The 15,811-nt window shown below is 46.5% G+C and overlaps 1 protein-coding gene across 1 annotated transcript; it reads right to left on the bottom strand.

Moving 5' to 3' along the window:
- Positions 1 to 12,167: 12,167 nt before the first annotated feature.
- Positions 12,168 to 14,624, bottom strand: arl4d (ADP-ribosylation factor-like 4D). The gene is made up of 2 exons (XM_062526621.1): positions 14,487 to 14,624; positions 12,168 to 13,574 (listed from the first exon to the last, which is right to left on the bottom strand). Exon 2 carries the CDS (start codon positions 13,435 to 13,437, stop codon positions 12,835 to 12,837), a length of 603 nt encoding a protein of 200 aa, XP_062382605.1. The 5' UTR covers positions 13,438 to 13,574; positions 14,487 to 14,624; the 3' UTR covers positions 12,168 to 12,834.
- Positions 14,625 to 15,811: the final 1,187 nt, after the last annotated feature.

A 15,811-nucleotide genomic window follows, 5' to 3' on the forward strand; every position in this document is an offset into this window, starting at 1 on the left:
CTAACCCTCTGTAAAGCACCATGAGAAGACATGTGTAATGTTTTGGTGCTCTATAAGTAAAATTTAAAATTTCAATTGAAATTGAAATATTGCACTGATAGACGAGAGCTTTAGCTAAAGCCACGACTAGCGTTGTAGCTGTTCCTATGACACACTCCACGGCATAAAAGAAGAGCTGAGTCACTCGTCCAGCACATCACTAAAAAAAACACGAGTGTCAGCCTTCTACCCCTCGAGACAAACAGTGCCAGTGCCCATGCTCATAAAACCCCCTGTTACGTGAATCATCGCGGCGTTATGTAACGGCGGCCCGTGCGAGAGAGTGGGCTGTGGGCAGAAGATGGAGTGGGTCGAGCGGGTCGAGCGTGCCGTGCCGTGCACACCCCCAAAGAAGGCAATGAGGAGCGGCCAGGCAGCCGGCCACCGCTGCTGAAGTAGCCCGTCTGGTTCTTCTCAGGAACTCCGCGTCAGAGGAGGCCAAGACATGAGGGAATGGAAACTGGGGAGCCTCAGTCTGCGGCCTGGCCGACGGAGCTACGCAAACCCACCGCCACTCCATCTATGGGAGTCTGGCAGCCCGGTTACCTGATCTGGAACATTCATTATTTTGACAGACAAAAAGGATACTCTTGGAGTATGGTTTAGTACAATTCCATGAACACGCTAGCTCACGTTGTATCGCCAGTTATACTCTGACAGTTATAGTACGGCTAACTTCCATTTTGGCCTCAGTGCTGAAATGCAGTCAATGATCAGGGCTGGCAAATGTCACTGAATGGCCGTGCGACTTCCTCATTTGATTGGCTTCACACGCTCTCACACCACACCCCCAATTTCACACGCTGAAGTGTTATCACCATAGACATAATAGACTTCACATCTATAGTTATTACCAGAGTGATAGAGAATGGCTCTGCATGGTTATCACAGTCTGTCAAATAATGTCAGGTTACCAGATGTCCTCTATTTGAGACCAAAAAAATGCATCTGGCCAGAATTTCACAATTGTCCAGGATTTTGTTCTACCTTAGCACGAGGCCCTTTTACCCTAGTACTGAACTGCTAGGTGTCCCAGTAAAATCTCAAGTCCAGGTTCAACTGAATTGCTCGCGGAGTAATTCCGCACAGCATATCACCCGAATGAGCAGAATCTAAGTTTCTGATATTAGCACCAAGTTTCTGTGATGAATGGAGGACTCCCCCAAGGATAACAAGAGATAACATCAGAGGAGCGCAGGTTCAGCCAATAGCCAATTTTGGCTTCTATTTTGTTTGGTAAGGATTGCAATGAATGTAAGTCAGTGGTTCTCATTCTTCAGAATTTCAGTGGTCCTAGTAGATCCCTTTGGTACTCTAATGTTAATTTAGCTCAGCTGTGTACATGGCAAAATTTTCGTTGGCCCCACCAATGAGCTCTGAGCCAATGTTAGTATTCAATTGGCTATAGTGCTCTGCTCTCCTGATACAGTATGTGTAAACCTGTGGAAGGACCGATGCTGAACTCCTAAAAGGAACTTTAGGTTATCATAGCGCTTTCACTTCTGCTCTGAATACCCATCATCCCTGAGTTCTATTCTGGTGCGTACAGAGAACAGTAACTTCAGCACAGAACACAATTAATTGCCTTTGGCATTATTCCTGAAGTGCCGTGCCAAGTATCGAATGATTGGACGACATATCATGCCAACAGAAACATGGTTCAGTTGGTAAAAATACTCATGTGTAAAATCCTCGTGTATATTAGCCCACATTTCACCCACTGACGTGAGTAAGAAAATGTTAGCATTTCGTTGATGTCCAGGCACGACGTACGGGGTCTATTCTGAGCACTAAGCGAGGACTTTCCATTGGACGCTGCTGAAGAACACTATCTTTCAGAGCAGGCGCTGAGACACTGAAGAATAGAAGTGGGAATAAAACAGGAGAAGGCTCGGGACACGTTTGTTTGAAGACCCTTGTGTGCTTGCAGTGTTCTCCCCACATGCTCTCATTCTCAGGACCCCGTCATGAAAGAGCTCTTGGTCTTGGGTCCCATATAGCGCTGGGCAGAAGCATGAGGTCAACTCTCCCATCCGCAGCGCGGCAGATGACAAGCCACTGATCTTGACCTGAATCAGCTCACACATATACACACACACACACACACACACACACACTCACACACAGACACACACACACGCACAGATGCACGTGCGCACTTCAGCGTGGACCATCCATGTGGAGGGCTTTCAGAACAAAAGGCCCAAAAGCCTGGATGAAAAGATTGGGATTTTGGCCGGGCCGAAACAAAGGCAGCACTGTGGACCAGTGTCCTCTTTCGGTGCTGGACAACATACCAGATCTTCTCCGCTTGGTCTCTCCTCGGTGCATCACGTGAATGACCCCCCCCCCCCCCCCATCAACCCCCCTCACCTACCCCCACCTCACCTCCCCCCACCCCCATGGTCCAGTCATGGTAGCTTAAGGCTGACCCAGTCGGAGCACACACACGACGGGGCGAGATGGGGCTACCTGAACGGTCACCTGGAGAGGCCACCAGCTGCTAGACAGAAGATGGAGCGACACGGCTGGCAAGTTTTCCAGGCGGGAGGGTGGTTTTAATGAGGCCACGGAAAGAAAAGAGTGGAGAGCGGGAGGGAAGAGAGAGAGGAAAAAGAGAGAGAGAGAGAGAGGGAGGGAAGAGAGAGAGGAAAGGAAAGGAGGATAGAGAGGAATCGCGTGAGCTGAAATTGTTCCACTCAATTAGGGAAGAGAGTTCATTAAAAAAAGGCTTTTGTTTCCGCCTCCTGTAGCAGGAAACAATTCGTGCTTAATTCTGTCTCAGGTTCTGGGAAGGTTCATTTGTGGTAAGTCAATGCTAAACTCACTCTCCAGCAAGTTCAAAATAAGAAATACTAATCTAAAAGCCAAAGTAGCTACCACACACTGAAATCGTTTACTGATTGTTTTATTGTTAAGGGCCCACTTCTATAAAAGCATTAGTTATGTGAATTTGATTTAATTTTATGCACAGAGCTGGAGGAGAATTTACCAGAACATCTCCCACTACATTGCAGAACCAAAACACTGTAAAGGGAGTTGGTTGTACCTGGTACCAAACAGAAGACGATTCTGGTTTGGAGCTGCAATGATTTGAGTCGAAACGTGTTGCTCTGAAAAAGTCATGACTCAGGCCCTATTAAGCTGCTTTTGCAGACCAAAATTGCTTCCACCAAGAATTTCGCTCCCAGGAACAAAGCTGAGTTCCTTAACAGGCTGCGGGGCTGCAAGCGCTCGGAGCTACCGCATCCATTTCGGACGCTCATTTGTGGTCGTGTTGATGAAGAGTTTCATGACACAGCAGCAGACCCTTGCATAATGATCACTGTTAGCGGTCAAGAAGAGGAGTGGGAGTTAGTGAGAGAAAGAAAGAGAAAGAAAGAAAGAGAAAGAAAAAAAGAAAGAAAGAAAGACTTACAGTAAACAGCATGAAATGAATGAATGAGTATGAAGGTATAGTTAAGTGAGTGAATGAGTGTGAGTGAGAGAGAGGGAAAGACCGACAGTTATATGGGAAACGGCCAGACCAAGTGAGTAAATGTGTGTGAGTGAGAGAGAGAGAGAGAAAGAAAGAAAGATGTATACAGCGAGGAAGACTGATAGAGAGTTCTACAGGGAGCGATGGTGAGACTTTTCTCCCTTGGCTGTTGCTGGGCTTTGCCACATGAGCGAGCTTGCTCACGTGGGTCTCCGTTCGCACGTGCCTCGGTGCCCCCCCCCCCCCTCTCCTCTCCCCGCCTCGCGCGGCCCTACTTACCAGCCCGCACGGCTGGTTGGGCAATGAAGGCGGACTTGACATACTGTACGGCAGTGAGGCCACACTCTTCACCGCACAGACTGAAATTATGGGCTCCTGATAGAGAGAGAGAGAGGGAGAGAGAGAGGGAGAGAGAGAGCGTTCATCCGCACGTTTACCACTGCCCTGCACGCACCCACACAAACATACACACCCACACACACACACAAGGCAGTATAGAGAGCAAAGGATCAACCCAGCTACATTAGAAGGAGCCGTTTGATAGGCTCTCTGATGGAAAGCACTGACAATACACAGTGGGCGTTAATGAGGGGGAACCGTGGAACTGACCCGGCGCCAGTGGCAGGTGGAGAATTATGGGCACTCAATATAATTGGTCAATATGTGGAAAAGTGTGCCGCGCACTTGTAGCAGGTGGGAGTTATATTGTATTACTATTTCTGTTCAAGATACGGAGCAGAAAAATAGGCCATTATGATGATCCGTTTTGATTTAATAGCAGGCAAAGAAAAATGTGTGCATGAGATGAATGTATTGACATTTAGTGAAGCATATGCATTAATGAGATAAACACAAGCACCTCGCTTTAATTTGATGTAATCAGCAGGGCATTGATAATCCACATGGCATAATCCAAATACTCCCTTGCACAGCAACCCGTCAGTCGGGCAACACCTCAGCGATCAATTGACTTTTCTGTAATGTATTTCTAATGGGAATAAGAGCAAGGAATTCTACTCCTTGAAGTCCAGTGAATTCCACACACAACTGATCATATTAAAAATGGTATGAATCGTACACAGTTGTGGGTGAAGAGGCAGATTTCTCACCCAGCATGCCCCCTCCACAGGGGGTGCCTGGGCTGGTATCATAAGAGATGACTTAAGCCACATTCTAAAGCTGCTCTAAGCCGTAATGAGGTTACCTGATTAAGAGCTGCCGAAGAAGTGCTGAGTGTGAGGATTCCTGCTTTTATGGGCCCCGGCCAGAAACGAACCTCCTCATTAACTTAATGAAACCCGCCGCGCTCCTTCTGGCTCGAAAGGCCCCAGGATGACAAAAAAAAAAAAAAAGAACGATTTAATGATCATGTAGACTTCTTAAAAAGTAAAAATATGTATACTGTATTGTTTGGGCACGAGTATGGTCTCTACTAAAGCACATGCTCTTGCGTTTAAGGTCACTAACAACCATGTGTCTGAAGCCTGGCATCAAAACAGAAATTGATTTTATTGAGCTATTTTTATGGTGCAACTGCCGGGCGCCCTAAAGCTATTGTTTGCAGTTCTTTAGTGATGTATAAAAAAAACAAGTCAGGCTACTGTTTCTTTCTTTTTTTGCAAGCATGCTGAGTATGGGTAATGTATTTTTTTTCCCCCATTTCCCTGCTTGACAACAGCGACAAAACAAACAAATATAGCAACCAATTCCGGGTCACTTCCGCTTTAGCCGGCGAAACGCGGGGACCGTCGTGTGTCTCCCTCTCGACCACGCCACATTAATCCGGCTCCGTGGCGGCCGCGTGTGTGCGCCGGCCGTCGTGCCAGGCCAGATGGGGCTGCTGGGTAATCCAAGCACGAGATCAGAGGCAAGCGAGCAGCAGCGCGGTCTGAGGAGGAAGGCTGTGGCTGCACCGCGAGACGAAAGACAATGCTCTCAAGTATAAGCCCTGCCGAGGAAATCTCTTGATGGTGCTTGACTGTGATGAGAGGATCCACAGGGTCAGGGAAAATCTGGTTCATAACGATGGATAATTATGCATAGAAATCTCCCTCTCTCTCTCTCTTTCTCTCTCTCTCTCTCTTACCCTCTTTCTTTTCCTATGACACTAATTAACATCCAAATAATCCTAGTGCCTATTAAATGCATGGTGTCTTCAGAGGGAACTCGGGGGGAAATCGTGAAAGGGGGCATAAGAAAAGAAGCCTGGCTGCGTGGTTGTCGATTATCATGAAAAATTATCAAATTGTCATGGGAACTCCTGAGCTCATGTGAGCCATCTATCTTTGTCCAGATTCGATCTATAAATACCTTCTGCTATCAAGACGGCAATCTGAGGCTGGCACAGAACACGGAGCAAGGTCGACAATAGACAATAGCACATTTCTAAATATGCTTCTTAATGAGTCGTGTTGTGTATTTATTTGTGTTTGTTGATGTGTATCAGTTTCTCTGTGTGTGTGTGTGTTTGTGTGTGTGTGTTTGTGTGTGTGTGTGTGTGTGTGTGTGTGTGTGTGTCTGTGTGTGTGTGTGTGTGTGTGTGTGAGTGTGTGTGTGTTGCATCCACACATTAAAACTCTAATTAGTGGATGCGCGTCGCTCCGCACCGCCCCCGCGGCTGAGTTATGGCTGACTCGTGGCATTAACGCCGCTGTATTTACATTCAGCCGAGTCACACACACACACACACACTACTCATCAGGGCCACCTCGCCGATCAATCACCTCCCTGGCTGTGTGGGCAGTGAGTGCTCAGAGCTCCAGAATGAATCACTGGACTTTGGCCTGGGCACAGTCGCACCTCGCCGACCGACCGCAGACAAACATTGCCATTATTAATCCGAGGCTTGTAATTACGTGATTAAATGAAGTTGGGGGGAGGTGTGGAGCAAGCCAAGGGATGCATCACAGCCTTTTGATGTCGACGCCAGGCAGGAGAAACGCTCACACTTTTTTAGAGCGAGCATTGATTGGTGTCTGCCAGCTTTCGCAGTGGAAAACAGTGTTTTTTTAGAGCCCCAGTGGCTGTGAGCTCAGAGTGAGTCTTGAAAGAAAGAGAGAGAATAAAAGAGAGAGAGAATGAAAGAAAGAAAGAAAGAAAGAATAGCAAAAAGAGAGTGGGACTGGGCCACTGTTAGCGTCGCTGCGTGTCCCCTTTGAATAAGCTCAATGGATTTATGAGCCAAGTCCCTTTCACCCTGGGCCTCCTCTCCTCTCCTCTCTGCTCCTGGTCCAGCCCAGTCCAGCCCAGCCCCTCCTGGACACGCCGCCCGGAGTCCCCCACTCCCTATATCAGTCGTCAGTGGCAGCTTTATGGGCCACGGGGAAAATATTGCTGGTCGAACAAAATCCCCGCCTCCCAGCGTTGGCCGGCGTTGTGTTGCAGAAGCGGTGCGGCGGCCATAAAAAAAACCTCTCCGGCCGCCCCCACACGCAGAGAGGGAATCGTCCGTCCGTAGGCAGCGGCAGAAAAGCCGAGCTGAATCACCGCCGCGGCCTCCGCTGCCGAGCTGACCCCGCAACCCACGGCAGTGTTTTCCTGCACCGCTGACGACAACCCCGGTGCTCTCTGCTTTGCATCAGCAGCGCACAACAGTGTGCAGCCCTTGGCATGCATTGTTGCAGGAGGGAAGCTCTCAGTACAAGGGAGGGGGGGTGGAGGAGCATGCTATGAAACTGTCTTTAGCACGGAGACACACTATTGTGGTGTCCCCCCCTTCCACACCCAGCCCTCCCCCTCCCCCCCCACCCCTGCCCCTTGTGTCACCCCCTGATGAAAAAGAAGAGCCAATCACAAAGGCAATTAAAGCCTCTCGCACAGCTCTGGGAGGTCACCCCTGGTAACAGTTGCCGTGGCGATAAATAAAAAGGCCTGGGCCATTTGAGACCCTGGCTATTCTAAACGGGGGGGGGGGGGGGGGGCTGCCATCGCACCTATGCAGCCTTTTGTGATGTGTGAAATCGCCAAAGGGGGAACGGGCCCGGGGTGCACTCCAAACTTTTATGGGGGGACCGAGTTCTCTAATCCAGAGCCCATCGCCATAACTCTGACTCCAGATCAGTTAAAGCCAGCTGTAAACAGAAGGCAGCGCTTGCATCACTGCCGCTCGGCTCTGCTCAAAGCCTCCTGTGGGCATTCAGTTTATACTGTCCTGTGTGCAGCACAGACCAGAACACGCACTCATGCGGCAGTGTTGTTGTTTTTTTTTCAGCGAATGCTGTTTTAAGTTTTAATGATCATTTTTGCAGACTTGAAAGTGATGCCACAAGTGCAAAAACATTTGTTTGCAATAGCTTTTCAAACGCAGAGATGAACTCAAGCGAGGCTTTCGGAAAGTGTTTGTGTGTTTTTGCAGAAAACGGGGTGTTGTTGAGACAGAGAGTGACTTTAACTCTGAGCCTTTGTTAACTATGTTAGAGCATAGTAAATCAAGCGTCTACCCGTAGCACCATGGAGCGTGAATAGACTGGGAAAGCCCTTGCGCTGTTGAGATGAATTCACAGTGAGATCAACAGATGTGGAGAGGGATGCTGCTGTACTGCAACTGCTGTTGCTAAGGCCTCAAGGAAAGCCACTCTGCAATGCGTGTGACATGACTCCACGGATGCACCTGTCAGCATGTGATTCCCTGCCTTAATCTCACGTAATCCCATAAGATCTCTCTCTCTCTCTCTCTCTTTCTATCTATCTCTCTCTTGGGGTTTTCTTGTCTTGTCAAGAAGCCAGCTCCAACCCATGTTGTAGTGAGACTAGAATCACAATCGCTGGCAGAACTGAGGAGGTGTCTGAATTCATTGTGTTCATAAAAGCTGTTCAAAAAAACTGATAAAGCTTCACTTGCCTAGTTCACTTTCATTTGCAGTCTTATACAGTATCAAGATAGTTGGTTGCATTATGAGTAGTAGGTCAAGAGTTGGTTAGATATAGCAGTAAAGCCCTTATTCTAAATTAAACTGAAGTGTCTGTTAAAAATGTTTTAGAGTCTGTTAAAAATGTTTTAATGTCTGTTTAAAAAATGATAATGAAATGCATGCTCATGAACTGCATCAAACTGCATCTTTCTAACAAACTCTTATTGTCAAATGTTTATTAGTTCTTGTACTTGTTTATGTTGTAATGTGGGGTCATTGAGCAGCCTTTTAGTGGTGGAAACGCACAAAATGTTCCTCCCTGTGAGTGATGTTATCAGTCTTGTTCCTGTGAGCGCTCATCACCTCTGGTTGTGCTGTTCTTCGTCGCAGTTTCGCAGTGGAACGAGCGTCCCGTCTACATCCAGCGGGGATGTGGGGAGTACAGGGCTGCAGACGCATTCCAGCCATGTCCGCCCCTGCAGCGCGACCCCATGCGCGGGCCAATTAGTCAACTTTATCAGCAGCCAAAAATTCCACAGCGAGAGCGTCTGGTGCTTGTTTATCCAACGTCTTTTAATGAATACACGCTTTCACATTATGGTGCATTTAAAACACACACACACACACACACAGGCTTTTGACAAAGGCTGTGCCAACGTGGAAGCCCTTGGATGTGTGTATTCCCTGCAAGTGTAAACAAGTTATTTTGTGTGTTGTTAATATCTGTGCATTTTGCACAGCTGACCTGGTCATCTCAGCCGGACAGAAAGAGTAGTGAGGTGAACAAGCCTCACTGCCTCCTGGGGCGAGAGAGCGATTTAAGGAATGTGCACCGAGAACATTTTGCAATTGGCCGGGGAATTTATTACATAATGCTATCTCTGTTGTTTGGAAAAGCAGTGCCTTTGAAATGTGCTTTGTGAGCCAGGCAGGCCCTGTGTAATAAATTTCCTCCTCAGTGCTTGTCCAAACACAGAGGAAATGCCCAAAGACATACAGTTCAGACATTTCATAACAGCAAAGGGCTGACAACCACATCCAGTTTTGAGGCTGCTGTTACTGGTTTAGTCTGGTAATCCGCTGTCTGTCTGTCTTTCATGTCCCATGATATTACCCTCCGGCCTCATCATCAGTGTATTCCATGTAAGTGAAATACTTCTGTAATAATAATACTACATACTGCTAATTTATTCAGACCGACTGACGGATATCTCAAAACTGTCCCCTTGATAAATTGATGCGTGGCTCATCATAAATGAAGTGGTGCTGCAACTGACATCCCATCTGTCAAAAGCCCTTATTAATTCAGCCGAGTTCACTCAAACAAACAGGGCAATGTTCCCAAAATGTTGCGACAACAATCCTGGTTTGTGAGCGTAATTAGACAGCGGAACTAATCACTCCCATTAAGGAAGAACTGAGAGAGGCTCCCGAGGCAAACCAAATCAAGCCGCCGACAGCTCAACTCCAGCTGAAGCGCTCCGTTTAAATTCACAGCACCACCACAAGTTGTCTTTATTCCGAGGAAAAAAGGAGGGAAAACCTGGTGGTCACTGCAGTAATGGGGCCGTGGGTGTGTGTGTGTGTGTGTGTACATGGTTGTGGATTGTGTGTTTGTGTGTTTGTTTTGTTGCTTTAGAGCCCGGCCTCACTCCTTTAATTGGCCCCCTCTGTGGGGTGCCTCTCTGCTCTTATCCCAAGGCTGAAGGCAGATAACACTGAAAGGGCAGCTTTAGGGATGAATGCATGTAGGCTCTGCCACAGGCCTGCGATAGCCCATTTGCCATTGTTTCCACCCCCCGTAAGGTCAACTCCTATTGATTCCATATCATATTGACAGGCTGGCCTTCAATGGGTAGGTGTCACTTTTCCAGCATGGTCGGTAATCGTGTATTGCCCTGTGTGATCAGTGACACTATTAGGGAGCCTAATGTGAGATGGGCAGTGCCTTATCTGTCTGAAGCAGATGCAAATTGTATATTGATGGCCCAGGCGACACAAGGGCTGTGAGCTTTAACCAATACTGTTCAAACATCCGGCTTGATGGATTCTTGAAATGCAAGAGGATATAGCACCGAGGGCCTGTAATAGATAGCATGAGTGCTTGAGGGTTGTGGGAATGAGCATAGAAAGTCTGAAATCAAATTATGTTCGCTCCTTTGTCTGGGGAAAATCAGTTTAATTTTAGAAATATAATGGGACATGGTCGAGTTTGAGTTGTGGGCAAGCTTGAGTGGTATTAATACTTGTGCTGATCCTGGTTTCCCTGACATTGTAAATTCCCCCGAAAGCTCCACCAAATAAATCAATTGGGTTTCTTGTGCACTGCTCGCAGCGCTGTGGTTGAACTCAAAACCAGATCTCTGATTAATCCAATCACAGCAAGGGCAGCTGGTTTGCTGGCAAAGTCAAAAATGATGTAAAAGGATTTGGTGCCCTTGGATGGATGTGTCTGTGCCTCTATGGCTATGTCTGTCTGTCTCTCTCTCTCTCTCTCTCTCTCTCTGTGTGTGTGTGTGTGTGTGTGTTTGTCTATGTTTGTTTGTCTATACTTGTCTCTCTGTGTATGCGTGTGTGTGTATGTGTGTGTGTGTGTGTGTGTGTGTGTGTGTATGTGTGTGTTTGTCTGTGTTTGTTTGAGTGTATGCATGTGTGTGTGTGTTTGTTCGAGTATATTTGTGTGTGTGTGTGTGTGTGTGTGTGTGTGTGTGTGTGAGTGCATGCGAGTAGGTGTGTTTGTGTGTCTGTGGGCAGGGGGTCTCTAGTTGCTGAGCCAGCAGTTGTCCTGATCGGAATGTGGGGGGGGGGGGGGGGGGCAGATGAGTGCTTAATATCCTCTAATATCATCGTGACCTTATTGCTAAGCAACCAAACACAAGAGTGAAGACTACACCATAGCACACGTGCACACATCAGCAGGCTTCTGTCAAAGCCTCTCGTACACCTAAAACTCCTTCCCACGGGAGGGCAAGGCTGTGGCCTCCATTTTACACATTAATATTTATGTTTAGGCTGAGTGGTATGTACGTACGTTCACAGTGACATTTTTCTGACGAGGTGCATGATCCTCCACAAATATTCCCGATGGAAATATAAGCAAATGATGAAAATGCACGTGTCCAATTCAAATCAATTCACACACACACACCACACACACAACACACACACACACACACACACAACACACACACACACACACACACACACAACACACAGAGTTCATACAGACATGGTGCTACATGCCCAGCTCTTCAAAAGCGTTGTGTTTACCACATTGCATAGACCTTTGATGTGCTCACCGCAATATTTTTTTGTGTGATGTTGTCTAAACGATTATGCCTAAGATAGCCACACATGAAAGTGGCGTTCCGTATCGCAGGTTTACTGCGGGGCATCTATGCGGGCCAGGCATTGACTGTATCATCCGAACAAACAGGAGTGCATCTATAAATAGCTTCAAAAGGGGCTGACCATTTGAACATAGTTGTGTTTCATCGCCCCCGGGGAGGACGGTGTAGTCCAGTAATCCTATACCTGTTATACATACATGCTAACCGGGGTAGGATTCATAGCCAAAGGGGCCCTCCATTAATGTGGTGGCAGAAATAGCTCTGCCTTGTTTGAAGGAGGACTGAGACCATGAGAACATGTCACAAGACATCGCTTCGTCGTCAGTGATTTAGTTCAGCAAAAGCTGTTTTACTTCTCCTTGGTTGGATTTTAGAATAACAAATGGTGGCGTTCTTGAGCCATTGTGGTGGTACAAAGGTAGAGAACGAACAGATTTGGCTATAGATACATTTCTTGTGTCAAAGTCCTTGATAATTTATTCATTCCTTAGCATTACAAAAACTATGTACAGCATGTAAAAACAGTCCTTTTTTTCCAACTATAATCTGTCTTTTTAGTGACGTGAAGGGATTTCACTTGAACTGTTTATTCCACAACTACCAAAACATAACACTTATATGGCCTTTTTTTTTAATACCAGCCAAGGCAGTTGGGCTAATAACAACTGAAAACAGGCATCTCTGTGAGGAGCAGCTGACAAAAGAAACCTATGTGTTGCCAAAGCTATGGGTCTACATAACAGCAATCTTGCTGGAGGAAAGAAAAGAAAGGCATAACAGACTTCAAGGGCTTTTCACGATCCTGTTGATGCTAGAGCCTATCGTAGGTATCACATTTTCCTCAGATACAAAAGGGGCAGCCGCAGAGCAAAAACACAAGGTAATGAGGAAGCAGTTCAATACTCTGTGACACATAAAGGTCAAATCCATTCTCTCCTGACCCCTGGGCCATCTGGGATAGTTCCTTTGTCCAGGGATTTGCCCCACAGAATCCTCCTTCAATGGATGAACCCCTCTCACTGGAGGTTGTCCGGGGTTTAAGATGAGTGTGTCGGTCAATGAGGTGACCACCCCTCCTTCTTTTTTTTTTGCCAAAAAAAAAAAGAAAGGAGACGGCTCATCTCTTTTTCTTACTGTGCTTGACCATCTTCTTGCGTTTGAGGATCATCTCGTAGAGTTTCTCCAGGCCCGTCTGGAGGCCCTGGCCGTCCACCGCGCTGCAGCCCTGGACGTGGTGCAGCGTGGAGGCGCTCAGTTCGTGCACGGCCAGCACCTTCTCCACCTCGGCGGTGGCCAGCGCGGCCGCCAGGTCCTGCTTGTTGGCCAGCACCAGCACGGGCACGCCCTGGTTCTCGGACGTGCGCGTGATCTTGTGCAGCTCCACCTTGGCCTCCTCCATGCGCTCGGCCTCGGTGGAGTCCACCACGAACACCATGCCGTCCGTGCGCCGCGTGTAGGACTTCCAGAGCGGACGGAGTTTCTCCTGGCCGCCCACGTCCCACACCTGGAAGGTGATGGCCCGGCTGTTGCCCACCGGCACTTTGATCTTCTCCGTGTTGAAGCCCTTGGTGGGGATGGTCTTCACAAACTCCTTCAGCTTGAGCCTGTAGAGGAGCGAGGTCTTGCCAGCCGAGTCCAGTCCGATCACCACCACGTGCAAAGACTGGAAGTTAGGCAGGAACGGTGTGTTGGGGGCAATCTCGGTCAACTGGTTTCCCATGGCAACTTGGGGTTTTTCTCACCCGCTTCGGTGAGACAGCAGACTTGTCTTTGTGGCTCTAAGTGTTTGGCATTTGCACCTACTTCAAAGGTACACACGGGAGACAGGAGGGCACCAGCACCGGAGTCACCATGAACCTTATCAAAGCACAAACAAAACAACTGGTTAGAATCACTGATTACTGAATACTACTACTCAGTCTCAGCAAACATTACAGCTTAGCAATACACATTTTTTTAAAATAACTCTAAAGCAATAATTGTGAGATTACACTTTTTAAGTGGAAGAGTTTTATTTGTCATGAAATTACAAAGTAAAGCAACGCTAAATTCAGTGTAGAAATTGAAATTCGCAGATATTTTTGTTTGCTTTAAATAGTAGGTTAGCCTATGATTGGCGATTTAGTCCAAGATTTATATAATTGGGTGTCTGTGGTTGTTCTCGTTGCCTATTTGCTACGCCTAATCCTCTTAAGATGGCTAAATCGAAATGGATTTCTAAAGGGAGTGCATGGATCTCAAGTTAGAAATGCTGTGAATGAAATATAGTAGGCTATAGCCTATGCCCTTCCAGTTCCAGTGCAACCTGCGATAGGGCAGATTATCTGAAAATATAATCCGGTTGTTTTGGCGCAGGCATGCAGACGATTTGCTTGAATAACAACGAGGAAAACAAAACAAACAATATCGCTTACATATTGAGGTGCATTGAAAACTAACCAATTCACTTTTATATTCGCTAAGGGTTAAAAATGCAGTAATATTCGTGCATTGATGTTTGGTCCACCTGACATATGTTCAGCTCTCTTTTTGAAGTTAACCTAAACCTCAACGCCACATCATATCATTAGTAATTACTAACACACAGTAAACCTAAAGAACTAAGAGTAATTTAACACGTTACAGAATAGGTTTACAGTCTATTTTAAATTTCAGTTTTTTCCCGAGTATCAGTTCTCCAGTACTGATAACCTTATGAATACCGCAGTACCCAATTGCGCTTTCATGTGCCGTAAAATACCCTATGATTCTCCAAAACGGACTGCTTACCTCAACGCAATTTATTCCGTCTATGGTAGCATTTTCCAGAAGAGAAGATGGAATATCCAGTTATGCCAGTGCCACTCAAACGCAGATCATTTTTGCCGTCATAAGGGACAACCACGTCCACTGTCCCCTACTGAGACAGTAAACTAAATGCAGTTTGCTCAAGAAGACAGAGAATAACAACCCCTATGCTGACGTCACTTGCATGCTCCAATTCCCTCTCTACCGCGCGCTCTGCTGGCGCGCCATAGTCCTAGCGTTCATCAAATATCAGAAGTTCTCGACTTTCATTATAGTCCTCAGGCCACGAAACTATCCATTTATAATTCATTTTTTGTCTTCACAAATTGTATTTCATTTTTACGTAGGCCTGACGCGTGGATACATCCCCAAAGGCCCTTGGTGAAACTTAAAATAGCATTGTTAGGCCTCTTTGTCAGGTAACTTAGCAGTCGAAACTCGGCCTGTTACTTGTATCTATGAGGTGTGAAGTATTCACCGAGACGTTTGGTGTCGTTAAATATATACAGTGGTAATTATTTTATTTCTCCAAATCAAAACCTTGTAGACTGAGAGTAGTCTGATGGTGTCAATGCGAGGCTGCCATCGCGTGGTCGTTTGACGCTACTGCCAGATAATCACCAGCAGCTGTTAGAATGATAAATCAAGGAAAATGTTTAAGTTAATTCTCTTTTCACTAAATGAACTGAGATTTGTTTTTCTTGGTTGCTGGGTATACAGTGCTGATTAAACATCATTTTCCCCATCATTTCATCCCAGCATCATTCTTCCCAGAGTGTTTTTGTATATCTGTGTCCCGTGTTGGGTCCATTAAAAATAGATTAAATTTAAATCCCTCACTTCGGCCTATAGGACACTTACTGGATCTGCTCTCTGCTATTTTGATTCTATGATCCAGCTTTACATACCTAATCACCCACTGCAGTCCTCTAATGAGTGTCTGTTTTGTCGACCAGCCATAAACATTAGAGGTCAAATTCATGACTCTTTTCCTCAGTTCATTGATGGAATGAGTCGCCCAGTACTCTGCGTTCCTGTGATAGTTTCGGGTCTTTCAGAAAGGGTCTAAAGACTTATCTGTTCAGCTTGCACTATTTGTACTTCAGAGCAATGCCATAGAAGAACCTTTTTAGTGCTTCAGAGAATCATCGAGGCAATAGTTTGCCTGATGTAATGGTTCAACACAGAATTTTGACTGGAGCAAAAAAAAGCAGGTCCAAGGCACTCTATCAAAAAAAGGAAAAAAGGAAGAGTTAAAAAGCCTGCATCAAGTATGGCTTAAATCATATTAAAAGCTTACAAGCCAA

The sequence above is a fragment of the Sardina pilchardus genome, chromosome 22, assembly GCF_963854185.1.
Source record: "Sardina pilchardus chromosome 22, fSarPil1.1, whole genome shotgun sequence".
NCBI classification, from domain to species: Eukaryota; Metazoa; Chordata; class Actinopteri; order Clupeiformes; family Clupeidae; genus Sardina; species Sardina pilchardus.